A 27,467-nucleotide genomic window follows, 5' to 3' on the forward strand; every position below is an offset into this window, starting at 1 on the left:
GTTCCTTTGTCTTTATCTTGGGGATACTACTTAGTGAGGGTTCTGATTAGTGGTGCTGTTCAAGTGGCTTGGCCTTACCCCCATTTTGTCCAGCAGAAGTGTGTTCTGACCCTGTTGGTTGCTGGGTTCCTGTGTGGTGAGAGGCTGTTAACACCAACCCCATCTCAGTAGCACAGGGACTGCCAGTGTTCAGAGAATAGCTGCACACTCCTTAACCATCTTCTGATTCATGATGTACATGCAGATCAATACTGTCATTAGGCTTAGGGTTGTCTGTTTTGTGTTCCTTTTAACACAAATGACCAACTTTATTTTCAACTTCCCCATTTAAACACAGTCTTTTAAAAAATAAACAATACAGGGGGCTGAAGAGATAGATGGCACAATGGTTAAGAACACTGGCTGCTCTTGCAGAGGACCAGAGTTCGGTTTCCCAGCACCCACATCAGACATGGCACAATCATCTGTAACTCAGGCAAAGGACATCTGAAGTCCTTTTCTGGACTCCACGGGCATTTGCAGTCATGTGCACATACCCATACACGTGTGTACATCATTAAAGATCTAAGTTGTTTTTTTTTTTAATTTACTGTTGTGTAGCACTAGTTTCTGGATTTTCTAGACAAGAGTTTCTCTGGTAGCCCTGGCTGTCCTGGAACTCTGTAGACCAGGCTGGTCTCAAACTCTGAGATCTGCCTGTCTCCCTTCTTGAATGCTGGGATTACAGGCATGCACCACCTGTGCACCTGGCTGTTGTGTAGCACTATTAACAGTACCACTCCACCGAGGTGCTCCATTTCTCCACCATATTTATCAGGTTTAAGAAGTTTAAACTTGGAGCTGGAGAGATGGCTCAGAGGTTAAGAGCACTGGCTGTTCTTCCAAAGGTCCTGAGTTCAATTCCCAGCAACCACATGGTGGTTTATAACCATCTATAATGAGATCTGGTGCCGTCTTCTGGTGATCTTTAATCCCAGCACTCGGGAGGCAAGTGGATCGCTGTGAGTTTGAGGCCAGCCTGGTCTACAAAGGAGTCCAGGATAGCCAAGGCTACACAGAGAAACCCTGTCTCAAAAAACCAGGAAAAAAAAAAACTTATTCTCAGCCAGGTGATGGTGGTGCACACCTTTACTCCCAGCACTTGGGAGGCAGAGGCAGGCAAGATCTCTGAATCTGGTTTATAGAGCCAGTTCCAGGACAGCCAGGGCTACACAAAGAACTCTGTTTTGAGGGACGGGCGAGGGTTTGTGCATAGATAGATAGATAGATAGATAGATAGATAGATAGATAGATAGATAGATAGATAGATCCCCTTCCCTTTCACTTCATGGGAGTATTTTTTTTTTTTAACTAAATTATAATTCTTCCTAATTTTTTTTTCCTTGTAGAAGAAACTGCAGAGGAAATCCGAATTGCCTAGTTGGGATTGGCGAGCACATTTGGTTAGGAGAAATAGATGAGAATAGTTTTCATAACATTGATGATCCCAACTGTGAGAGGAGGAAGAAGGTGAGTGACTGGTTGGCAGGGCTTGTTTGTTTTGGTGTTTAGTACCTGTGACCAGAGACTTGTTATAGTGGATATGGACCACAGTAGTGGGAGAGCCCCTCTCTCCATTCCATCCCCAGAATTCCCTCCCACTCTAAAAAAAAAGAAACAACAACAAAATGAATAAATCACCACAACCTTAATGATTTCAGTAACCTGTGTAGGAGGATCAGAGATGCCTGGCTGGGTGCTTTTGAACTCCTGCTTTTTAATTTCAGAGAGTCTAGTTAAGCCATACTAACAACATTATAATTGTATAAATGTATGTATGTATAAATATATGTATGTATTTATTTGTACTAGGGCAAGCTCTATACTGAGCTACATACCCAGCCCCCAACACTATGCTTTAAACAGTAATTATACAGTATGCAGTGGTCTTGGTTTGCATTCTGATTCTGTATTGCTTTAACAGAGAGCAAGTTTTGTTTAGCATTTAGAAAGTCTTCAAGCTGGGTGCTGTGGCGCACGCACGCCTTTAATCTCAGCACGCTGGGAGGCAGAGGCAGATGAATCTCTTTAAGTTTGAGGCCAGCCTGGTCTGCAAAGTGAGTCCGGGATAGCCAAGGCTACACAGAAACCTTGTCTTGGGGGGAAAAAAAACAAAAAACAAGAGAAAGAGAGAGAGAGGTGGATGGGGTGAGGTGGGGTTGGGAGGGAAGTCAGAAAATCTTTAAAGGAGTGCTGGTAATGTAACAAGTTGCCATGAAGGTTTCTCTTTGCTTTCTAGGGTGTCCGTTGTATGTAATATTTGTGCATATATATGTGTATATATATAGATAGATATGTGACACGGTTAGGATTTAAAAATACACATTGCTATTTCTAACAAACTCAACATGTATCACTCAGCTCTCTTGTATTGGTGTTTTCTCAGTTAAAAGGGATACTTGTTTTAAGTTCTAGATTTCTAAAATAGGAGGGTCCTCCTTTCTCTCTAGTCTCTTTTAGAAGTCTCATTTTTGTCATCCTACTAAGTGCTGGCATTTAGAAGTATAATTAAAAAGCCTATGCGCACATACTAATCTTTTCTAGAAACAACTGAGCATTGTTGCTATCCAAGCTCGTTTCTACTGTGGTCAGCCTCAATGGCGGGCAAACATAAAAGGCCTCTGTGAAAGTTCTGTCCCACCTGCAGCTACGAGGGGGCTCAGGTGGTCATGCTAAGCTGATGAGAACAAGCGTAAACAGTTCAGGCTGTAGATTTAATAACGATGCTCTTTATAAATCTTTAGTTTCATGGAGGCTAATGCTGCTATTGTAACTCTTGTGTTTCTATAGAATTCGTTTGTGGGCCTGACTAACCTGGGAGCCACCTGTTATGTCAACACCTTTCTCCAGGTGTGGTTCCTCAACCTGGAGCTTAGGCAAGCGCTATACTTATGCCCAAGCACCTGCAGTGACTACACGATGGGAGATGGTATCCACGGAGGAAAAGGTCTGTTGGGATGGGGAGCAGGGCTGCCTGCTGAGTATTGCCAGCAAACTCTTATGAGTCCGCTACAAAGGAGGTTCCATGCCAAGTGTGATGCAGTAAACAGACTCAGGATTCATTTTTGCTTAATTTTAATTATATTTTATGTGCTGGTGTGAGGCTGTCAGATCTCTGGAATAAAGACAGTTATGAGCTGCCACATGAGTGCTCTGGAATAGCAGTCAATGCTCTTAACTGCTGAGCCAACTCTCTAGCCCTGTATTAATTTTTTAAAAAAGATTTTTCTCTAGTAAAATTTCAGGTTATCTTTAGGTACATAAAGAGTTTGAGGTCAGCATGATATACGGAAGACATTGTCTATAAGCAAACAAATCAATTAATAAAAGAATTACCCCTGCTGGGCGTGGTGGGGCACTCGGGAGGCAGACTCTGGGATTGCTGTGGGTTCAAGGCCAGCCTGGTCTACAGAGAAAGTCCAGGATAGCAAGGCTACACAAAGACACCCTGACTCAAAAAACCAGAAAGAAAAGAAATACCCTCAATCCTTCAGAACTTTAAACATTTGTTCTTGGTTGGACAGATGGCTCAGGACCTTACTGTTCTTGTAAAGGACCCAGGTTCAGGTTTCCGGTATCCACATGGGAGCTTTAACTCCAGTTCCCAGGGGTTCCGTACCCTCTCCTGGGCTTCTTGGGCACCAGGCAGTCTGACAGTGCATGTGCATACATGGGAGCTAAAATACTCATACACATAAAATAAAACATTTTAAAATTTACTGTATTTTTTGTGTATGAGTGTTTTTGCTTACATGTATGTTTGTGTACCGTGTGTGCTTGGTACTGGTAAAGGGCATTGGGCTCCCTGGAAGTGGACTTACAGATGGTTGTAAACTCCGAAGGTGGAGGTGGGGGTGGGGATTGAATCCAGGTGCTCCGGAAGAGCAACCAGCTCTCTCCCTCTTTTTTTTCCCCCAAGACAGGGTTTCTCTATGTAGCCTTAGCTTTCCTAGACTTGCTTTGTAGACCAGGCTAGCCTTGAACTTACAGTGATCCACCTGCTTCTGCCTCCTGAGTGCTGCGATTACAGGTGTGTGTGCCAGTGCTCTTAACTTCTGACCCATCTCTCTAGCCCCATCTCAACCTGCCCCTACTTTTTGTGGGGTAAGGTGAGGTGGGGTGGGGTGGGAGTTGAGACAGGGTCTCTGCATAGCCCTGGCTGTTGTGGATCTCAGTATGTAGAACAGGCTGGCCTCAGACCTAAAGAGGTCCATGTGCCTCGAGTGCTGGGATTAAAGGTGAGTGGCACCTTTGTTTTTTGTTTTTTTAATTTAAAAAGTCAACACTTGCGTTCAAATATGCCCCTGAACTTCTGATGAGGTTCTGTCCCAAAGTGCAGAGATTGTGGGCATGCCTCCACCATGCTTGGCAGAACTAGATAGCTTGTTTGTTTTTAAGTGAAACTTGCATTTTTTTCTTTCAATAGATTATGAGCCTCAGACAATTTGTGAGCATCTCCAATACTTGTTTGCTTTGTTGCAAAACAGTAACAGACGATACATTGATCCTTCAGGATTTGTTAAAGCCTTGGGCTTGGATACTGGACAGCAGCAGGTAAGCAGAATTTCAGTGCTCTTTTCCCCTTGTCTTCAGAGGTACTCATGTACTCCTTAGAGTGTGTCTACGGAAGATGAAATAGGGTGCTTGTTAAAATGTAAATTTTGACTGGATGTGGCAGTAATCACCTTTGATCCCAGCATGTGGAAGGCAATGGCAGGCAGATCACTGAGTTTGAGGTCAGCCTGGTCTACATAGGGCGTTCCAGGACAGCCAGGGCTATGCATTGATAATTGATCTAAGAGAAAGTCTACTTTGGATTTTAGTGCCTTCACTTACTGACCAGCATATTCCTTATTGTGCTTGGTCCTTTTATTTATGTGCGTATGTGTACATACCATGTGTGCGTTGGTGCTCATGGAGGCCAGAAGAGGGTGTTGCATTCTGTGGAACTGGAGTCAGGTAGTTGTGAGCTCCTGACGTGGGTGCTGGGCACGGGGAGGCCATCTAGAAGAGCAGGAAGAGCTGAATTGCCGAGCCGTCTCTCTAGCCTGTGTTCTTTACTTTTTCCCTTTTTAAAAAATGAGTTGTGTATTTTCACTTATTTTAAATGTCTGGGTATTTTTCCTATATGTTTATCTGTGCACTACCTGTGCCTCAGGCCTGAAGAGGCTAAAAGGTCTCAGATCTTTTGGAACTAGAGTTGGAGATAGTTGTGAGTCACCTTGTAGGTGTTGGGAACGGAACCTGGGTCTTCTGCCAGTGCTTTTAACTGCTATGCCATTTCTCCAACCTGTCAACTTTCGGTCTTTCGAGGCAGGGTTTCTTTGTTTAGTGCTGGCTATCCTAGACTTTGTAGATCAGGCTGGCCTTGAACTCAGAGATCCACCTGCTTCTGCCTCTCCAAGTGCTGGAATTACAGGCGTGCGCCACTGTGTCTGCCTTGTCAACATTTTTAAAACTGATTTGGGAGACTGATAAAGTATAGCTGTAGTCTTTGTTGTAAAACGCTAAGTTGAAAACACAGATAGTTTGAGTAGCATTTGTATTAGAAGTCAGGAAGCAAGTTAAAACTTTTCTTTTTAATTTAAACTGTAGGATGCACAAGAGTTTTCCAAGCTTTTTATGTCGCTGTTGGAAGACACTTTGTCTAAACAGAAGAACCCAGATGTTCGGAACATTGTGCAGCAGCAGTTCTGTGGGGAGTATGCCTATGTGACTGTGTGAGTCTATTGCAGCACTCTTGGCCCTACCTTTCAGTTCAGTCCCAGGTTATTGCTATGCTGGCTTATCATGGGACCTGAAGTATTTATAGCTGTGCATTTCCATGGGAACGTGAAAGCAGCTACCTTGCCACTTGCAGTTGAGTGCCTCCAGGTCCTGGGAACTGCCTAGCTGAAGTCTTTGATGGCTGCGTAATAATATGGTTGAAATATAAGGTTAGAACTGGCTGGCAAACTAAATCATGTCCAACACTTCTTAGGTATGTTCTAGTCCTCCTTGTCAAGGTTTATTTTACCTGTAATTTATACGTACAATTTCTGTAACAAAATAAGGTTATAAACACTCTCCCCTCTATCTAGAGCAGTGGTTCTCAACTTTCCTAATGTTGCAACCCTTTAATGCAGTTCCTCATGTTGTGGTGGCCCCTGCCTAACCTTAATTGTTTTGTTGCTACTTTTATGAGTTGTGATGTGAATATCTGATCTGCAGGGTATCAGATATATGACTCATATAGGTTAAGAACTGCTGGTCTAGGGTGTGCTACAGTGGCACTGGGTTGCTTTTTTCATTCTAATCTTAATTTTACTGTTCGGTTTTGTTTTTCTATTGCAGTTGTAATCAGTGTGGCAGAGAGTCTAAGCTTGTATCAAAGTTCTATGAACTAGAGTTGAACATCCAAGGCCACAAGCAGTTAACAGACTGCATCTCCGAATTCCTGAAGGTACTTGCATATCAACATACACAGCTGCTGCTTACTGGTGGCTCTATGCTATTTTGGGTGGCATTTTGATTTATAGGTACATACATTATCGGAGACTTTTCAAATTAGAAATAACCTAGTTTTTGTAAAGGTCCAAAAAGAACTATAAAGTGCCAGAGTAGTCTGCATCTTAACCTAATTTCAGGGCATTACATGCTAATTAGTGAGTAAAGGTTCGTGTGTGTGTGTGTGTGTGTGTGTGTGTGTGTGTGTGTGTGTGTGTGTGTAGAGGTAGGTAGGTAGAGGTAGCACATGATTTTTGTTACCACAAAGCTAATTTATTTTCTCATGCAGTAAACAGAATGCATTAAGTGGAAATATAGCCCCTCCCTCTGTGTCCTGATTCTGTAGAGGTGGAGGTGGCTCCTTTTCCTTCTGCGTGGAAACTGCTGTGAGGAAGCCTTTGCTTATCAAGCTTGACCGGGCAGACAGTGTGATAGGTGCCCTTGGAGTATCAACTTCCTGCCTTTGAAACAGTCCTGTGAGCATTCTCTCCTGTACAGGAGCCCAAAGCCATTAGTCACATTAAATTTATCCAGCTGAAGACTTACTGAGTGTTTACTTTGTTGTATTAAACACAGTGGCAATGTTGGGCTGACAGTTCCGGCAGAGTCAGCTTCACTGGGGGTCATCGTGCAGGAGCATAGCTACCAGAGAGAGGCTCAGTAGCTAAATGAGAGTTGAATTTATAGTGGTCATCACTATGCTGAGGAGAGGAATGGTGCAGGGTGGGGCTGTGAGCTGTACAAGCCCCGAGGGCAGAGCTGAGGTAGGACTGGGCCTGTGCTTGGAGAACAGCAAGGTGTGTGTGGCATGGTGCTGGAGCAAAAGGAGAGTGTCAGAAAACGATTAGCTGTATAGAGATGGCCATGGCCTGGTTGTGATCATGGACCACTCGGAGTTAGAAGAATAAGGCGGAAGGGTGGGGCTTGTACAGAGCAACATGCAGGATCATGGTCGGCTGAAGTGATCGCTAGTACCAGTCAGTTGGCTTTTGTACTTGGAGAGTAGAGTCCATCAGACTTATGCACTGAGTATGAAGGGGAAAGTCAAGGGATTTTAAGGTTTGTGGCCTGATCAGTTGGTAGAATATTGTCATTTGCTAAGATGAAAGAAAACTGAGAAGGGCAGGCAGGATTGGGAGAAGAATCTTTTGTGAGGAGAGGATAGAGCTGAGTATAAGAGGTAGAAAGGAGAGTCAGGGGCCTGGAGAGAGATGGCTCAGAAGTTAAGCACACTGACTGTTCTTCTGGAGGTCCTGAGTTCAATTCCCAGTAACCACATGGTGGCTCACAACCATCTATAATGAGATCTGGTGCCCTCTTCTGGAGTGCAGATGTACTTGCAGGCAGAACACTGTATACATAATAAATAAATCTTTAAAAAAAAAGAAAGGAGAGTCAGGAATTCAAAGCCAGCTTCAGCTACTTTTGGTAGAAACTATTTTGTGTTGCATGTGACCCTGCAAAATGAGCTTGGCCCGATGCATAGCTCTAGCTGAGAGCTAGTTCAGCATGTGGAATGCCAGCACCGCGTAGGACACACATGCACAAAGGTGTGTATGTGTCACTTGAAGGGGAGAAATGAGGATTTTGTAAAGTATGCAAGGAGGGGAAAGGACAGGGGCTTTTTCCCTAGCCCTGACCTAAGAGGTGATTAGGGAGAGGGAGCAGCTGGCAAGGAAGCTGCCGAGGGCCCATGAGGGAGGGGGAGGAGTGTGGCACCCTCAGGGGGTGGAAGCTGCTCACTAACAAATTGCCTTCTACATCCTTCACGTCCTTCCTTCCTTGTATCTTTTATTCCTAATCAGGAAGAAAAATTAGAAGGCGACAATAGATACTTCTGTGAAAACTGTCAAAGCAAACAGAATGCTACAAGGAAAATTCGACTTCTAAGCCTCCCTTGTACTCTGAACTTGCAGTTGATGCGTTTTGTGTTTGACAGGTGAGTCTGTGAGAGGACCTGGCAGAGAAGACAAAGGTGCTCACCTGGAGCCTTTTGTCCTTCCAAATATATTTCATGATGGTGCATCAAAATCGACAAGAGGCCAGTTCTACATGGATAGGAGCTGGAGCTATAAAGAGAGTCCATTTGTTACCTTAGTTACCTGTATGATTGTACATTTCAAAAAAATTTTCCTCTCTGTGGGAATGCATTCTTCATCTTACAATTCAAATAAGGTGGCTCTGCACACAGGCGTGCTGTCGCTGCTTCTGGAATGAGTTCTGCTAGGCCGCAGAACTTTGCTGAGGGGCTCAGCCTTTGCCCACATGCGCTAGCCTACTAGGTGTACATATTCCTGAAGGTTTGACTGACTGTCCTCTTCATGGCAGGCAAACCGGACACAAGAAGAAGCTCAATGCCTATATCGGCTTCTCAGAGAGCCTGGATATGGAGCCTTACGTGGAGCACAAAGGTACTGCTTTTCCCAAGCTGTGACTGTTGTTAGCTTGAGACTAACCCGTGGCCTGATCTCCACGTGCACAGCTGCAGTGTTTCTCAGATCCCTGTGGCAGTCTCTGAATAGCTGCGTTTTGACAAGATACTACTTTTGTTTGTAAGAGTAAACACACTTAGTTGGGTGTTGCTGTACACATTTATAATCCACCCGCCTCTGCCTTCTTGAGTGTTGGGATTAAAGGTGTGCACCACCATGCCCGGCTTAGAAGGTTTTATTGAGCAGTGCATGGTGGTACACACCTATTACCCCAGTGTTCAAGAAGCAGAGGCTGGGGGCTGGAGAAATGACTCAGAGGTTAAGAGCACTGCCTGCTCTTCCAAAGATCCTGAGTTCAATTCCCAGCAACCACATGGTGGCTCAAAACCATCTATAGTGAGATCTGGTGCCTTTTTCTGGTCTGCAGGTGTACATGAAAGTGAAACACTAAATACTTTTTCGGGGGGGGGTTGTTTTTTTGTGGGGGGGTGTTTCAAGACAGGGTTTCTCTGTGTAACCTTGGCTGTCCTGGACTCACTTTCTAGACCAGGCTGGCCTTGGACTCACAGCGATCCATCTGCTTCTGCCTCCTGAGTGCTGGGATTAAAGGCGTGGGCCATCACCCCTGGCCTTCTGTATACTTAAATATATGAATCCTTTAAAAAGAGAAGAAGTAGAGGCAGGTGGATCTCAGGAGTTTGAGACCTGCCTGTTGTTCTACACAGCTGATTTCCAGGTCAGAAAAGACTACATGCGGAGACCGTGTCTCAAAACACAAACACAAAAATTTAAAGATTTTACTTTTTTTGTTCTATTTTGTATTTTTGGTTGTTTTGAGACATGTCATATCTAGCTGTGCCGAGAATCTACTAAACAGCCCACACTATGCTTCAACTTGTGGTAATCCTCCTGTTTCAGCTGCCAGCACTGTTTAAAAAGGAAAAAAGACACCTATTTTTGTAAACATCTTAATTTTTTGAGGGTTTTCTTTCTTTCTTTCTTTCTTTCTTTCTTTTTTTTTTTTCTGAGACAGGATTTCTCTCTGTAGCCTTGGTTGATCCTGGACTCGCTTTGTAGACCAGGCTGGCCTTGAACTCACAGTGATCCACTTGCCTCTCTATGTAAACACTGTTTTATCTTAGGTTGCTCTTTGCCCATTTGAGTAGTTTAGCTCAATTTGTTGTCTTAGCTCAGCCTCTGAGATGCTAAGTTGAAGATGCAGTCGCTGTGCTCAGCTCTCAGGCGTCATGTTTTGTATTCTGTGAGATACATAAAAAACTGTAGTGAGGGCTGGAGAGATGGCTCAGAGGCCAAGAACGCTGTCTGTTCTTCCAACAGTCCTGAGTTCAATTCCCAGCAACCACATGGTGGCTCACAACCATCTATGATGAGATCTGGTGCCCTCCTGGCCTGTAGGCACACATGCAGGCAGAATACAAATATAAATATACATTATAAATAAATTATAACTAAATAAATCTTAAAAAAGAAAGAACTGTAGTGATACCAGTTTATGCTCAAGCTATAAGGCATACTATGGTGGGAAGTCATTCTTACGGCCTTTTCTCTTTGCAGGTGGGTCCTTCGTGTATGAGCTCAGTGCAGTCCTCATCCACAGAGGAGTGAGTGCTTATTCTGGCCACTACATTGCCCATGTGAAAGACCCTCAGTCCGGAGAATGGTATAAGTTCAATGATGAGGACATAGAGAAGATGGAAGGGAAGAAATTACAACTAGGGATTGAGGAAGATCTAGGTAAAACCTTTAAGTTGTGAGTGCCCTTTTAAAATATAAATTTTGTTGTTGTTGTTGTTGTTGTTTCTGAGACACGGTCTCACTATGTAGCCCTGCCTATCCTGGACTCACTATGTAGAGACCAGGGTGGCCTTGAACTCAGAGATCTGCCTGCCTCTGCCTCCTGAGTGATGGATTAAAAGCACGCACCAGCACGCCTGGCTTAAAATATAAATTTATTTACTGGCAATGTTTGATGCTGTCACGGCCCAGATTATTAGGGTTATTGAGGAAATTTAACACACACAACTAGGCATCTTGCTGACAGTTCCTGGTTCAAGGATAACCAAACATTTTGCCACAGCGATGGCTGTGCCAGGAAAGCACGATGGCAAAGGGGTTAGTTTTAGTTACAGACGTTTTTCCCTGGCGGAGAAGGAGAGTTGTCTGACAAGGATGGATATTGTTTCCTAGAGGAGGGTCCTCTTCCCGAAGTGAGGAGTTAATAGCTGTAGCAGAGAAACTGCTTAGCTGTTAAGAGTGTTTGTTACTCTCCAAGAGGGTAAGAGTTTGGTTCTCAGCACCCACATCTAGGGGCTCACTGACACCTGTAACCCAGCTGTAGGTAACTAGATGCTCTCTTAGGGCCTGTGCAGGCACCTATACTTACGTTTACATATCTACATACACATACACATAATTGAAAAATAATCTTTAAAAAGAAAGAATTTTAGGGTCTGCTGTCCATTTTATACATGTGAGTAGTCCTCAACTTTAAAAGAACTTAGAGAATCTGTGTGCTTAGCAGTTTCCTATTTTGATATTTTAATAACTTTTTCATTTCGATTTTTGAGATAGTTTTATTATCTGACCCAGGCTGGCCTCAAACTTGTGACAATCCTTACCTCAGCCTTCCAAGTTTTGATATTATAACTATGTATATATTTCTTTGTCTGCTTTTACCGTGTGGCTGGGGTGGTGCATCAAGATAGGGCTTCTTGTGGTTTAGATTGGCTTGAGACTCACTGTAAAAACAGAGCCCTTCTGTAAAATCTCTGTGCCTCAGACTTCCTGAGTACATGAGTCACCCAGTTTTGGATTAAGTTTTCTAATTTAAGGCTAATGTTTAAGGTCAGGCAAGGCTGTACACACTTTTGCTCGTAGTACTCTGTGAGATTGAGGCCAGGCTGGCTTACTTAGCAAGTCCTAGGCCTACCAATGACTATGTAGTGAGACATTGTCTCAAGAAAAAAACCAGGGGTGGGGTGATGACATAACAGGGCACTCAAATCACATGAGCAGGGGTGCTGTTTGGTTTTACCCTGGCTGAACTGGAACTTATCTGGACTTGCTTTGTAGACCAGGCTGGCCCCTCAAACTACACTCAGCCAGTAGGACTTTGCTTTTTTCTAGGTGTGTGTGTGTGTGTGTGTGTGTGTGTGTGTGTGTGTGTATGTGTGTGTGTTATTTTGAACATGGAGTGTTAAAGCTGGACATAGTGACACACACCTATAATTCCAGCTTTCTAGAGGCCTGAGGCAGAAGGGCCACAAGTTCTGAGACCCACCTTGGCTAATAGTGTGAGACTGTCTCAAAACATAAGTGCAGTGTGACAAACAAGAACGGGAACCTGTCTTCAAATCTGGGCCAGTGAGATGCCTCTGTAGGTAAAAGTGCCTGCTGCCACGCCTCATTGTCTGAGTTCTGTCTCTGGAACACATGGTAGCAGCTCCTAGAAGTTGTCCTGACTTCTGCCAGTGCTCATGCATGCACAGATGCACAGAATAAACCAGTATGAGAAATTACCTAATGGCTGGGCAATGGTGGCACACGCCTTTAATCCCAGCATTTAGGAGGCAGAGGTAGGTGAATCGCTGTGAATTCAAGACCGGCATGGTCCACAGAGCGAGCTCCAGGACAGCCCAGTCTATACAGAGAAATCCTGTCTCGAAAAACAAACAAAAAAATAAAAAAGAAAGAAATTATCTAAGGACCTACTACATTTGTATCACTTTTAATGTTTTAGGTCTTGGGATATTTTAGACCTCTTTTGTTTTTTCAGACAGAATTTCTGTGTAGCTTTAGACACCTTTAGAAGATTTTTTTTCCCCCTTAGTGTGTGTGAATGTTTTGCCTATTAGTGCATCATATGCTCCCAGTGCCTGTAGAGGCCAGAAGCCTGTCAGAACGAGAGCATAGTTACATGTAGTTGTGAGCAGCCATTTAAGTTCTGGGAACTAAAAATTCTGGTCCTTTGCAAGAGCAGCCAGTGCTCTTAACTGCTGAGCCAGTTCTGCAGCTCTGGGCCGTGTGCAGAAGTTAGAGGTCAATCTTGGGTCCCCTGGGCACGAACCGCTTTGCTTTTCTGAGACAGGGTCTGTAAATAGCGTGGAGCTTGTTGTTCAGGCCCAGATCTCTCCAGGGATCTGCCCATCTCCACTGCCTGACCATGGAGACAGCAAGTATGTGCCACCAGGGCCGGCTTTTTGGTTTTTTGAGATGGAGTTTCTTTGTGTAACAGTTCTGGTTGTCCTGGAACTCTTTTTTGTAGACCAGGCTAGCCTCAAACTCACAGAGATCCTCCTGCCTAATGCCCAAATGCTGGGCATTAAAATCATGTACCACCATGTCCGGACATGCCCAGCTTTTAAAATGTGGATTCTGGGGATAGAATCGGGTCTTGTTTGTGCAGTGAGCTCTTTATTAACCGAGTCATATAAGTCATTTTTTATGTTTTCCCCTAGCCCACTAAACCCTGAAGTATAGACCTTCTAGTTAAGTTGTCTTTTATTTCTTTTTCCCAGCAGAACCTTCTAAATCTCAGACCCGTAAACCCAAGTGTGGCAAAGGAACTCACTGCTCTCGAAATGCATACATGTTGGTTTATAGACTGCAAACCCAGGAAAAGAACCACACAATGATTCAAGTCCCAGGTAATCACTTGTCCTGGATTGCTTCTGGGAATGCCTTAGAATTCTGCACTCCCGGGTTAATTAATGACCACCACTATATATATCACTCACTGTGACAGGTCTGTTCATTGTGGTAAATGTTAATGAGAGTAAGTGCTGCTCACAAACGTAGCAGTTACTGAGCTTTCAGAATGCCTGAGCCATGGGACTATTCTATTACCCCGACTCCAAAGAAAGGCAGAAGCAATTTTTGGTAATGTTAAAGGGTAACCCAGATTGATGTTTGGTTTCATTTTGTTTAACTTGTAGAGAAAAAGAAACTGGTGCCCTTGGTAGGTCCTACACACTGTAGTGTAGAACCATTTGAAGCTTATGTATAGTCTGGGTGGGGACCACCTGGCTTTAGTCTGGAAGTCTAGCGAAAGGTGAGCTCCAGTAGGTTTCCATTACTGTATTCACCTACCTTGGGATGATAACGTACACAGCAGTGTAGTCTTTGTCTTTGGAAAGAGGCTAAGGTTGGTCTCTGTTTCTCTTGGATAGCCTTTCTTCAAGAGCTGGTAGATCGGGATAATTCCAAGTTTGAGGAGTGGTGTGTTGAAATGGCGGAGATGCGCAGGCAGAGTGTGGACAAAGGCAAAGCGAAGCACGAGGAGGTGAAGGAGCTGTACCAAAGGTTGCCTGCTGGAGCTGGTCTGTGAGATATTCCAGGACAACAGTATTGCGTTGAATGCCTGGGGCTTTGTTTTGTGTTTTTGTCTTTAAATGTTGCAAAAATGTATATGAAAAACTAGTTTTTCTCCTTGAGGCCCACTTATAGATTCTAAAATCATTATGCTAACTAGCAGTCACTAGAGATGAGCATTTTTGTTTTTTCTTATGTCACATCCTTTCCAAAGTGGGAGACTGTTGATGAAATCCTAGGTCAGCACTCTACACTCATGACTTTCTGTGGGCTGGTGCGGCAGCTCGTGTGCTTGCTGCCAAGTCTAACCACCTTGAGTTTGATTCCCAGCACACAGATGGTAGGAGAGAAGGACCTCCTGCAGACTGGTTTCTGACCTTTGCTTGTGTGCTTCCCTCCCACCCCTGCCATGCACACACATAATTAATCAAAAGAATTTAAAGGATATTTTTATTGTCAGGTGTAGTGGTGCATCCTTTTAATCTCAGCACTCGGTGGCAGAGGCTGGAGGATTCTGGGAGATACAGGCCAGCCTGGCTTAGATAGCAAATTTCCAGGCTAGCCAAGGCTATGTAGTGGAACCTTGTTCACAATTTTCCCCCCCTCTGTCTTCTAAAGCCAGATCTGATTGGCTTGCTATAACCTTCTGTTTTTTAAAAACACTTGCTCCCTAAGAGTATCAGCTGACACACAAGTGTACAGTTTTTAATATGAAATGTTAAGCCAGAAGTTGGAAATCTTTCTAGCTCATGCTGGCTTAGAATTATCCACACAACCTGCTCATCTTTTTATGTGTCCTTGTTTATCCAAATTTACCTTGTGCCTTCTGTGGCTGTGAATTGTCACATCACAAATACAAATCCCCCAGCCTCATTTCTGCATATGAGAGAGAACATTGTGTCTGAACTTTAAAAAAAAAGTGTCCAAGTATAATTGTACTGCTGGTTTTGCCTTTCTGTATGTATTTCCCATTACTGGTGTAGTTTTAAATCAAAGATAACTTAAGCCACAAAGTCTGTCTGTATGAAAAGCCTCTGGATGTTCTCTGGTGACTGTAGGAGAGCTCAGGAACAGCTTCTGCTCACACAACTGTGGTTAAGGCCAGAGGAGCCACTGACTTTTACTTAATAGGAAACTCAAGAGTCACATCACTGTTTTCATGGGCCTAGAAACCTGTTCTCCAAAAAAAGACTTCTGCCCTAAGCAGAATGGCATGAGGCAGTGAGGGATGAATCTCTCGGGGGAGGAGCCTGTGCTTGGATCTGGAGAGACACTGAGTTATAAACCACTTCTCAAAACAAGTGGTGCCCTGATGTCTTCTAGACTTTGACCTACCAGGAGCCCTACGTAGTGGAAACTCTTTGCTGTAAAGTGACCATTATTTTATATTGCTTCAGTTTGCAACTCTCAGCCTGTGAACAGTATTTTTTTTTATATATATATTTTATTTAATTTTAATTTATGTGCATTGGTGTAGCGGTGCCAGATCTTAGAGTTACAGACAGTTGCGAGCTGCCATGTGGGTGCTGGGAATTGAACCCGGGTCCTTTGGAAGAACAGGCAATGCTCTTAACCACTGAGCCATCTTTCCAGCCCCATGAACAGTATTTTGAAAAGCTGCTTGCCCCAAAAATCTTAAGTCTCACCAGAAACTCCAAGCCTTGGCTGCTGTTATTTACAGTCAAAGGTGCTTGAATTCTAGATAAACGGTTATATTGTTCATGCTGTTATTATTCAGCACTCTTTGTTGTGTTCAAAATCTACTGCTGGTTTTGTTTGTTTGGTTTTTTGTTGTTTTTTTTTTTTTTTTTTTTTTTTGGAACGTCACTTTAAACTCACTCATGGTAATTGGCTTTTTTTCAAAATGGTCTTCCTCTGTAGCTCAGGTTGGCCTCAAATTCATGGCAATGCTCCTGCCTCACCACCTTTGTGCTGGGATAGGAGCATTCCCACTGTGACTAGGTCACACAGTTCTTTCCTAGTCCTAGACACTGAAAGACCTATTACCATAGCTAATGCCTCCTCTTTCAGGACCCTGACACACTAAAGCAAATGCTGGAAACTTGTTGGTGTAATGATAAGTAGTATGTTAGATCAAAATTGTGGGCACACCTTCTGCTTTTTCTTGCTGTTCTTAACTGTAAAGTCAGAAGTGGTCCCCTCCCCACCCACCCCATCTTTGGATCTTAGATTAATTTATAATCATTTCAAAGGTGTAAAAGAGCAAATTTCATTTGGGAGTTTTCTAGTAGAGGGTTAGCCAGTTTGACTGACCCACCTACCTTTCAGTTCCAGCATGTGCCCGTTGTGTAGTTTAGTCCTCCTAGGACCCCTCCTCAGAGTGGTTAGGTTCTTTTTGTCTTTTGGGATAAGGTCTCATCCTAGCTCAAGCTGGTCTGGTGCTTTTCCAGCCTCAGTCCCCTGAGTACCAGGATTACAGATGAGAGCCACACTCCCAGCATCTTAATACGATGTTGTCCTCTCTGTTCAACTCCTCCTGAGGGCTCGTAAAACACAACACCTGGAGAATTAGTCCTTTAGTGGGTCCCTGTCTCGACCCCTACTACCACCACCACCTTGAAAAACTTAAATTACTCAAAACTTTCACTCTCAGACTTTGTATGGGAAAGCTCCTTGGAGGCTTATTTCTCTCAGATATGGGTCACCCCTGCACCCCAGTCTTTTGATACCATCCTAAACCTGATAAACAGCACAAAATAAAGGAAGCATTTTAATGTGGGGTACATGGTGAGACTAGGACTGGGGACTGAACAAGGACAGCACACATTCAAAGCAGTCACTCTACCTCTGAGCTGTGTGCCTCACGAAAGGCACATGTGTGAAAATTTTGCTTTTTCATTTATTTACTGGTTGTGCTGGGGGTTTGGCCCAGGCTTCACCAGTGTTTGGCAAGTAGTCTACCATTCAACTACACCCCTAGTCCTTGCTTTGCTGATACCTTGTAGGATGCCATGACCATTTTACCATTCTGTGTCTTAAGGTCTCCTCTTATATATATATATATTGTTTGGATGTATAATTAACTTTTCTATATCTCTTTTCTTCCAAAAAGCTCAAAATGCTTCATATATCTTATCTTTTACACTCAGCAACACCTCTGTGAGGTAGGTAGAAGGCAGGTATTATTACCTTCATTTTGCAAATTAAAGATCTGAAGCCTAGAGAGTTTGAGTGACTCGCTCACGCTGAGTTTCTTGAGGCAGGACATGGATTAGACTTTGGTTTCAACTGGCAGTTGCCACCTCTGCTGATCAGAGGAGGCCCTTTGCTGCCCAATTTCAGCACAAAAACGGACCTGACACTTCCAAATTTTGTTTTTGTCAAAACATTGAAATGTTTTACACTAAAATTGAGTGGGCGTTAGATTTCTGGATGTGTGACTCTGGGGAGTGTGAAACTGGTCAAAGCAAACTTTGCATTAAGTGTCTGCCCCTCAGATCTCGCCAGAAGTAGCACACGGTACAAATACATGAATTCAACCTGTGTATGTTTTCTCCTATGTTTTATGCTGGGACTCACTGGAAACCTTTGTAAGTAATCAAAGCTGTCCCTTTTCTTTTAATTTTGCCTTTTGGGGAACTTTGGGACTCCCTTTCCCCAAATTAAAATTCATTTTGAAATGCCTAGTATTTTTGATTTTTGAACTTCAAAATTAATAATTCTGTTCTAGAGTACTGCATCCTAGAACTTAGCTCAAATATGTTATTTTCTTAAAATAGATAACAATGAGATGAATAGATCATAAAGATTTTGGGGCAATCATAAATACTTTTTCTTAATCAACACCATTCTCATCTTGGATGCAGGAAAGTTGAGTGTTGAAACAAGCTTGTGAAGTGTGGTTGTAGCTGACAAGGTTAATTTGTAACTCAGAGCTCGATCCTAGCTATTCATTTTAATTTTCAGATGTCTATCACATACTTGTGAAAAATAAAGAATGAGATGGTGATTTTCCATCCAGCACGCAGATGTCCTCATGGAAGCTCTGTTCTGCTCTCAAGCAAGGCACATCTCTGTGGGTGCCTCTTGTAGAATGTGGCTAATAATACCCGCCGTTCCCAAAGGGCTCTATGCACATGTGTTTCCATGCACAAATCGAGCTCACAGGAGTGCTAGCTAACTGAAATTTATAGTCACACATCAGACACTTCCCAGCCATTCTTCTGATCCTGCTGACTTTGGACAAAGTTTGCACTGTCTTTTGAGGAATGTGACTTGTATCACTTAGTCCAAAAACTGTAAAAATACATAATTTTCCCCCCCATTTTTTTCTTTCTCAGAGCCCTATGAATTTGTCTCTCTTGAATGGCTGCAAAAGTGGTTGGATGAATCAACACCCACCAAACCTATTGATAATCATGCTTGCCTGTGTTCCCATGACAAGCTTCATCCAGATAAAATATCCATAATGAAGAGAATATCTGAATATGCAGCTGACATTTTCTACAGTCGATATGGAGGTGGTCCAAGATTGACTGGTGAGTCTGGTGTCGTCTCTGCTTGCTCAAGAGTAATGCCTGGAGTTTCATTCTGATCTTTTGATATCACTAGAAGTAAACTGAAAGTATACACTTTGCAAAATAGACCTGCCAAGTATCGCAGAAGTGAAGCTAGGCAACTACCTGATGGAGTGCAGACAAAATAGGTTCCCTTTGAGGGTGTTGTCTACAGTAGCTTGCCAGCTTGTACAGTACTCTGAGAAGCCTTGACTTTGGTTGGTTCATGCTGGTCTTGTTTCTGTAGGTTCGGGAGATTCTTTCTTAGTTTATAAACATGATTAATTATCCCCTGAATATACAGAGCTGTATATACCACAGATAGCCAGTCTCTTTGGTTCTGCCTCTTTCTTCTCAAGAAGTGTTCTATTCATTTATATTTAAGGTTTTTTGTTTATTTGCTTAATGTGCCTGGCTGTGTGCCCTACATGCCCTGCAGTTTTCTTTTTAACGAGTAACTAGCAACACAGATTCCTTTCTGATCTCCAATGAGGCTAAGGGAATTGAATGACCTCCAGTTCCCCTTTCCTGAAGTTAATGTTATTTTTGGTTATGCTCAGCAATTAATAATATGCTGTAGGCCTTTCTGTATATACAGGATTTTGCATTCTAAATTACTCATCATTCAGAATTAATAAACCATGCAATGGGAGGCTCTTTTTTTTTTTTTTTTTAATCTTAGTTTTATGAGTGTTTTGGCTGCATATATGTCTGTGTACCTTGTGTGTGCCTGGTGCCAAGGAGGTCAGAAAAAGGCATCAGGTCCTCTGGAACTGGATTTATGGATGTGAGCCACCATGGGGGTGTTGGGAATTGAACCTGGGTCTTTTTCAAGAACATATGCCCTTAACCACTGAGCCATCTCTTCAGCTCCTGCAAGCTCTTTCAAAGAATCACATTTTAGGACCAGTAAGATGGCTCAGAAAGTGAAAGCACTTGCCATAAAGCCTGTTGACCTGAGCGATTCCTGGGACCCCCAGGATGGTAGAAAACTGACTCCATATGGTCCTTAGGTGTGCACATGCACACTGTGACACATGCACTCCCATATGCATTATATGCTCACAGTAATAATAAGTGAAATTTAAACACAAAAATGAATTGCATTGTGATTCCTAGAGTATCTATGCTCTTGTGTCGTGTCCACATAAAGATTATTACATGCATAGAGCTCAGAGGTGCCTACTCTCCCTGCTGCAGTCAGACTCGTTTGATTAACTTTGTCTCAGCCTTGTGGTTCATTGTGCTTTATGCTGTAGTTTTTCGAGACAGGGTTTCTCTGTGTATCCTTGGCTGTCCTGGACTCACTTTGTAGACCAGGTTGGCCTTGAACTCACAGACATCTGCCTGTCTAGATTAAAAATTCTTGTGTAGTTTGTACTGAAAACGTTCTTATAGGAAGTCAGTATGAAAATGATGTTTATTTCCAGTGTCTTTCTTGTCTCTAGTGAAAGCCCTGTGTAAGGACTGTGTTGTAGAACGCTGTCGTGTATTGCGTCTGAAGAGCCAATTGAACGAAGATTACAAAGCAGTAAACAATTTGCTGAAAGCAACAATGAAGGGGTATGTTACACAGTGCGTTGTTTCTGAGAGCTTACAGTGCTGCCAGGCAGTAGTCAGGCGGCTGCTTACTCATCACAGAAAACAGTCAGTGGTTAGGAAATGAAAGGTGCAAAGAGCAGGTCTCAGGGACAGCCTGGGCTACATGAGGGAGTGTCCTTTATACTTTTTAAAAACATTTATTTATGTGTGTCTATGTGTGTGGGTGTATACACACCTGTCATGCAGCATGTGTAGACATGAAAGAGGACGTTGCTTCTCTGCAGGTGCCTGCCTGCCATGCTTGGCAGCAAGTGCTTTGCTGCAGAGCTCTTTTAACCAAAGAAAGATGTTTTCTGCGGCAGAGGAGATAGCCTTGTGGATAAGGGGCTTGCCTTGCTGACGTGATGATAAGTTTAGATCCTTAATACTACATATAGAGTTATGGTAATTCTAGGAGGCAGAGAGGAGCGGGAGCTGCTAAGCTCTAGTTAAAGAGACACTTCCTGAGGAAGACCTGGACTTCAACTCTGTACCTTCAAGCACACATGGCCACATGTATCTACCCTGTACCCCACCCCACCCCTAGTTATACACATCACACACACACCTTTTTAAAGCTAAATTTAATATTTTAAAACGTAGGTTATGTGTATGTAAAGTGTATTCTGTGCATCACATCAAGCCTGTTGCCCACAAAACAAAACAAAAGAGAAGCCAGGTACAGCCTTCACTCTTATTTGTTAGCGTGAAAGAAGAAAGGTCTCGGCCTGACTGTGTGAGTCCCACTTAGGCTTAGAGGTACAGAAAGCTTGTGTGGAGAAAGCATTTAGCAGGCCTGGAAAGGCAGTGTCACCTTCAGCAAGGATGAAGTGATGTTGAGAAGGGGAACTCAGTGAGATGTCCTTAAGAAAAACGTAGAGTGTTAGAGGCATGTCGAACCCCACTGCAGAGCACCTGTCACTCAACCAGATCTAAGCTTGGTCTTCCTTTGGGGCCATTCTGCCAGACCTCCTGTGTGGCTCAAGTATATATGTATGTGTGACCTCGCGTCTTTGTGCCTAGGTACAGCTGGGTGTGCTGTGAGTGATCCAAGTTGAAGAAGATTGGATATGATTGGCATGGATTTTATTTATTTATGTTTTTTGAGACAGGGTTTCTCTGTGTAGCCTTGGCTGACCTGGACTCACTATGTAGACCAGGCTGGCCTTGAACTCACATCGATCCTCCTGCCTCTGCCTCCCGAGTGCTGGGATTAAAGGCGTGCGCCACCACACCCTTCTTGGATTTTAATTTGATGTATGAGAAAGAGGGCAAGATGTAGAATGGAAACAAAGCAATAGACTCCTGCAGTGCAGCAGCGAGGTGTGAAATGGCTCCCACCAGGAACTGGAGTAAAAACAGTTGGGTGCACAGTAGTTGATTTGAATGTTTGTGATTTATTTTAGTTGTGGGCTTCGGGAGACTGAAGAAAAGAAGGGAACTCTGGCAATCACCTGCTAGGATTTAACATTCTTTCTTTTCCACAGAAATGATGGCTTTTGGGTGGGAAAATCTTCCTTGCGCAGCTGGCGCCAGCTGGCTCTTGAACAACTAGATGAGCAAGATGGTGAGGCGGAGCAAAGCAACGGGAAGATGAATGGGAGCCCTTTCAGCAAAGGTGACCAGAGCCAGAGCCTTGGCTGTGTGTGTGGCGGGGGGGTGTCTTTGTCCACAGGGTTCCTCCCACCACTTTAGCTGCTCCTCAGATTTATGTCCCTAGTCTTTTCTGGAACATGAGGATTCATGTCTGCTTGGAGAGTTAGAGGGTCTCTTTGGCAAAGCTGCACTGTGATCCCCTTCACCCTAGGCCCTTACCAATTCGGGGTACCTAGTGATAAGCCTGTAGCAGCTGCGTTGTGCTCAGCTTGCTCGTGTTCTAGGTGGGAAACACTGGACCATCACCCTTCGGTCTTCATTTTCAGTAAAATCGCCTTAATAAAAATTTATACCATGTATGTTTAAAATTTTTTTATTAAGTCTCAAGGTCTCAGAAACAGCTGCGGGCAAAAAGTTCAAGCTTTTGAAATTCTACTCAGACTCAGCAGAGCCCTGGGGTGGCTCCTTTGTGGCAGTGAGCTCTGGGCTTAAGTGCTACCTTGTTAGTCACGTGCAAAGTTCATGTCAGTTCTGTTCCAGCCTCAAGGGAGGGCAGCTGACTGCAGAAGGCTCTGAGGCTGGTGAGCTTCACAGTCTGGCTTAGGATAGCAGCCATCCAGCTCTGATCCCTGCACCCTGCCTCAGGGAGGGCAGGATTTGGACAGCTTCTCGCTTGTCCATTCTTTACTGAGCCCTGCTTTCAGACAGGAAATCATGTTATATTAAGCCTTCCAATAAACAGATACCAAAGGAAATTAAGGCATTTAGAATGATTGTAGGTCTCAAATGGAGATTACTAATGGTGAGGTTAGCAGTGCTCAGTAGTACCATGTAGTAGTGACTTGTGAGCAGTCATGTTCACCCGATTTCCTCCCTTAACCCCTCTTTTCTTTATTTTGTTATTTTATGGTACTGGTCCTGGAACCCAGGGCCTCACACGAGCTAGGCAAGTGCACCACCCCTGTATTAACCCACAGTTCTGTTGACTTTATTTCAAACATTGACGTTTACGTACTTATATGTTTTGGTTTCATGTATGTTTGTGTGAGGGTGTCAGATCCCCTGAAACAGGAGTTACAGACAGTTATGAGCTGCCATGTGGGTGTGGGAATTGAACCCGGGTTCTCTGGAAGAGTAGCCAGTGCTCTTAACCACTGGGCTATCTCCAGCCCCTTTTATTCAGTTTTTTAAAGCTTTGTTGAAATTATGTATTTCTACACTTAAAAGGTAGGGGGAGAGGGGGCTGGAGAGATGGCTCAAAGGTTAAGAACACTTATCTGCTCTTCCAAAGGTCCCCAATTCCCAGCAACCACATGGTGGCTCACGACCATCTGTAGTGAGATCCAGTGCCTTCTTGTGGCATACAGGCATACATGAGTGTAGAATATTGTATAAATAATAAATAAAAAATTTTAAAAAGAAAAACCAACAGATGAAGGTCTTATGTAGCCATTGCTGCTCTCAAAAACTATATAGCTGAGGATGACCTTTAACTTTTGATCTTCCATCTTCCACCTCCTACCTCCCTAGTGCTGGGAATATAGTTTTGTCTCACCACACGTAGCTTCATGTGTTAGTCCCAGTCCTGGCTTTTTTGAGGCAGGGTGTCTTCACTCATATGGTACAGGCTAACCTGCCTCACTCTGCTCCTGCAGTTACAGATGTGTGCCATGCCTGCCTAAGCATTACAGCTTGCACGGCTCTCGTACTTTAACATAGCTTCCTATTCCCGTAACATTTCACCATTTTAGAGTAGGGAGCCACATAGCCCAGGCTGACACTGAACTCCCAGGCTTCCTGCCTCTACCTCCCACATACTGGGGTTATGGGTGTGTGCCACCACACTTAACAAAATGTGTTTATGTAGATTGAACATGTTAGGACTTCCTTAACCTGCACAGTCCTTAAATAACTAGTCTCGAATGTTCAAGATTTCTTCCTTTGATCTATTTCCAGCATCTAGAACTACATATAGTGACAGTGCAGACAAGCGAGGATGGGACGGTGTTGACTGTAACACAGACTTCCTAAACATCACACGTCTATTCCGTGTAAGGTTTCTGTTCAACCTCTGTAACAGCAAGGTGATGAAAATGATGTGTCACCTAGATGACACTTGACTACAGCTAATAGGACATGTAAATTTTTAGATTAAGAAAAAGCAGGTTTTATTGGATAAACCTTTCAGTTTGGTTGGTTTTGGGTCTTGTTTGGTTTTATTTTGAGACAAGGTTTCTCTGTGTCTTGGCTGTCCTGGAATGTAGGGCATGATGGCCTCAACTCAACTCAGATCTACTTGCCTCTGTACGTCCCCTCTCACGCGTGCCTTCCCCGCATGCTGCCACCACTGGCTTTATCATCATCATCATTAAAGACAATGTCTCACAGACGCCGTAAACTCTTGCTCTTCTGCCTTTGTTGTCCCCAGTGCTGGGATTACAGTGTAGGCCACTCACTCCCACAGCAGGCTTATTGCCTAACTCTTCAAAACATCAGATGCCATTGAAGTTTTCCCATTTCTCTTAAGGGAAAGAAAAGGCAGCCCTTCTCTTCACAGCTGTAAGATGTGGTTTTCAGAACTACTTCAGGTTTTCTTTCCCTAAAGTTGTGCTGCTTTGAACTTTGAACTATAACAGCCAGAGCTGTAATTGTCTATTTCTTTTGAATAGATGAATCAAAGGAAGAGAAAAAAGAAGAGGAGGAGGAATTAAATTTTAATGAAGACATCCTGTGTCCTCATGGTAAGCTGGAAGCTTAAGTCTGTTGTTAGTTTGGCACCAGCTCATCATGGTTTGTTCTACATTTTCCCTGAGCTTGTCATCCTAAAGGTTTGTCCAGGTTGGTTATCAACTCAGAAGTCTTCTGTTTGTACTTCCCAAATGCTGGGAATACAGGTATGTGTCAGGCACCTTTCTGAGAATTATTTATCGAATATTTGAGAGCTTATACTAGCTTTCAGAATGCCACGCCGAGGTCCAAATGACCTTTTGTCAGGTAGCCTTTATTCCGTCAGTTTTCAGAAGTCAGCCTGTGACTGTGGCGGTGTCACTCAGTCCTCTTGCATTGATGTTCCTGACTCACTGGCAGTGCTTGTGTTCTGGACATTAAGCACACTTGCAGGGACTTGGGACTGCTGCCCTGCTCCTTCTTTCCTTGTTTGGACAGTGCAGACCGGTTTCCACTGCTGTGGGACTGCATGCAGGAAGAGGGCTCCGCACACCTGTGTTCAGTGTGAAATACACCTGCTCGTCTCTGCTCCACTTTGTTTCCTCGCCCTTAGGGCAGAGGAGTTGAATCTTATCAACCTTGTGACTTTGGTTTTCTGTGTGGTTAGAGGGGACATTGTTATAGGACAGAGGCTAATAACTAACCATTTCTTAGATTAATGATGGTATGTAGTTTTCTGCTCATTTATTTATGAAAAAGGCTCATTCTTTGTAGTGTAAGCTTACATTGAACTTGGAGCATCTGTATCACGGTTTACAGAGCTGGATTTCAGGTGTGGTAGATGGGCTTACACAGGGTGGGGATGCTGTATTTTGCTGAGTGTGGTGGAGCACCTTTTTAATCCCAGCACTCAGGTGGCAGAGGTAGGTGATCTCTTGTTAGATGCAGACCATCCTGGTCTACATAGCAATTTCTAAGCCAACCAAGGCAGTACCATAGGTTTTTAATTCAATTCTTGATTTTTATTATTTATTTATTTTATTTTATTTATTTTATATTTTTGAGAAAACTCAGTACTTCTGCCTAGATTCAAACTTAAATTAATCCCCTGTCTCAGGCTTCTTAGCGCTGAGATTATGAGTGTGCTACACCAGGATAGATTGAGATTTTAAATCCCATCCTAACCTCTTTTGTCCATTGCCAATCTGCGGAGGCAGTTCTGTAGCAAAGTATATCTGGTTGCATTTTATTTATTAAGTTAGTTAGCTAGTTTTTGTTTGTTTGTTTTGGTTTTCATTTTTTTCGAGACAAGGTTTCTCTGTGTAGCCTTGGCTGTCCTGGACTCACTTTGTAGACCAGCCTGGCCTCAAACTCACCAAGATCCACCTGCCTCTGCCTCCCAAGTGCTGGGATTAAAGGCGTGCGCCACCACACCCAGCCCTGGTAGTTAATTTTTAACATGCATCTTTGTTTTTGTTGTTGTTGTTTGTGTTTTCTTTTGTTTTGTTTTTTTGTTTTTTGTTTGTTTGTTTGTTTGAGACAGGGTTTCTCTGTGTAGCCTTGGCTGTCCTGGACTCGCTTTGTAGACCAGGCTGGCCTTGAACTCACAGCGATCCGCCTGCCTCTGCCTCCCGAGTGCTGGGATTTATAGGCGTGCGCCACCATGCCCGGCTTAACATGCATCTTTGTGCAAGTATGTGTGAATGAGTGCAGGTGTCTGCCGAGGCTAGAGGCATTGGAACCCCTGGAACTGTAGTTACTGGTGGTTAAGCTGCCTGATAGGCATGCTGGAAATCAAACTCCAGTCCTCTGCAAGAACATTATGTTCTTTTTTTTTCCTTTTTTAAAAAGATTTATTTATTTATTATTTATACAGTATGCCGGAAGAAGTCACCAGATCTCATTGTAGATGGTTGTGGGCCACCATGCAGTTGCTGGAAACTGAACTCAGAACATTTGGAAGAACAGACAGTGCTCTTAACCTCTGGACCATCTCCCCAGCCCGAATATTAGGCTCTTAAGCTATTTCTCCAGTGCCTGGTTACTTATAGTATGTTATACATGCTTCTGTACAAGCGTGAGCTCAGAAGGCAGTTTTGTAGAGTTGGTTCTCTCCTTCAGTCTTTGCAGGATTCACAAGGATCAAAGTCAGGTTGGCAGGCTTGCACCATAGGTGTCCCCTCTGCTGGGCCATCTTGCTTGTCTCTCTGGTTACTTCTTGATTTTTCCCAACTTAATGTAATTTTTCTCCTGTTGCATATATCCAGTGTATATGTGAGTATATGTGTGATTTTGTGTCTATAAACGGGTCCACATGTAATGGGAACCAGAGGACAACCACAACCCCTTGCCCCCCCCCCCCTCCCACCCCCGTTTCTTTTTTGAGACAAGATTTTTTTTGTCTGGCCCTGGCTTACTTTGCAGACCAGGCTGGCCTTGCTCGAACTCACAGAAATCCACCTGCCTCTGCCTCACGACTGCTGGAATTAAAGACGTGCGGCTTTCTTTTTCTTTTTGAAGAGTCTTGGGGGTAGAGAGATGGCTCTGCAGTTTAAGAGGGTTTTTTTGTTTGTTTGTTTTTAAGATTTATTTCTTATTATGCATGTACACCTGCACACCAGAAGAGGGCATGAGATTTCATTATAGATGGTTATGAGCCACCATGTGGTTGCTGGGAATTGAACTCAGGACCTTTGGAAGAGCAGGCAGTGTTCTACCTCTGAGCTATCTCTCCAGCCCAGTTTAAGAGCATTTGTTTTTGCAGAAAGACCCAAGTTTGGTTCCAATCGTCCACATGGTTGTTTACAGCTATCTCTAA

The 27,467-nt window shown here is 43.6% G+C and overlaps 1 protein-coding gene across 7 annotated transcripts in view; it reads left to right on the forward strand.

The window, feature by feature from the left end:
• Positions 1–27,467, forward strand: part of Usp48 (ubiquitin specific peptidase 48) — a 77,082-nt gene that overhangs the window by 15,593 nt on the left and 34,022 nt on the right. For 4 of the 7 annotated variants that reach the window (XR_007833432.1, XR_007833433.1, XM_051171474.1 and 1 more), the window contains exons 2-15: positions 1,389–1,509; positions 2,830–2,986; positions 4,466–4,593; positions 5,635–5,759; positions 6,373–6,481; positions 8,331–8,464; positions 8,854–8,936; positions 10,533–10,712; positions 13,496–13,624; positions 14,147–14,296; positions 18,590–18,787; positions 20,254–20,368; positions 21,874–22,004; positions 24,652–24,723. Coding sequence is in view for 5 of the 7 variants with exons in the window: in XM_051171474.1 (XP_051027431.1) it covers positions 1,389–1,509; positions 2,830–2,986; positions 4,466–4,593; positions 5,635–5,759; positions 6,373–6,481; positions 8,331–8,464; positions 8,854–8,936; positions 10,533–10,712; positions 13,496–13,624; positions 14,147–14,296; positions 18,590–18,787; positions 20,254–20,368; positions 21,874–22,004; positions 24,652–24,723 (1,832 nt within the window). In the remaining 2 variants the exon portion in view is untranslated. Of the gene's footprint in view, positions 1–1,388; positions 1,510–2,829; positions 2,987–4,465; positions 4,594–5,634; positions 5,760–6,372; positions 6,482–8,330; positions 8,465–8,853; positions 8,937–10,532; positions 10,713–13,495; positions 13,625–14,146; positions 14,305–18,589; positions 18,788–20,253; positions 20,369–21,873; positions 22,005–24,651; positions 24,724–27,467 lie in introns of those variants that run through there. The other 3 variants (XM_051171471.1, XM_051171473.1, XM_051171475.1) reach the window with 2 other exon arrangements.

This window comes from Acomys russatus, chromosome 29 (genome assembly GCF_903995435.1).
Source record: "Acomys russatus chromosome 29, mAcoRus1.1, whole genome shotgun sequence".
Lineage (NCBI taxonomy): Eukaryota > Metazoa > Chordata > Mammalia > Rodentia > Muridae > Acomys > Acomys russatus.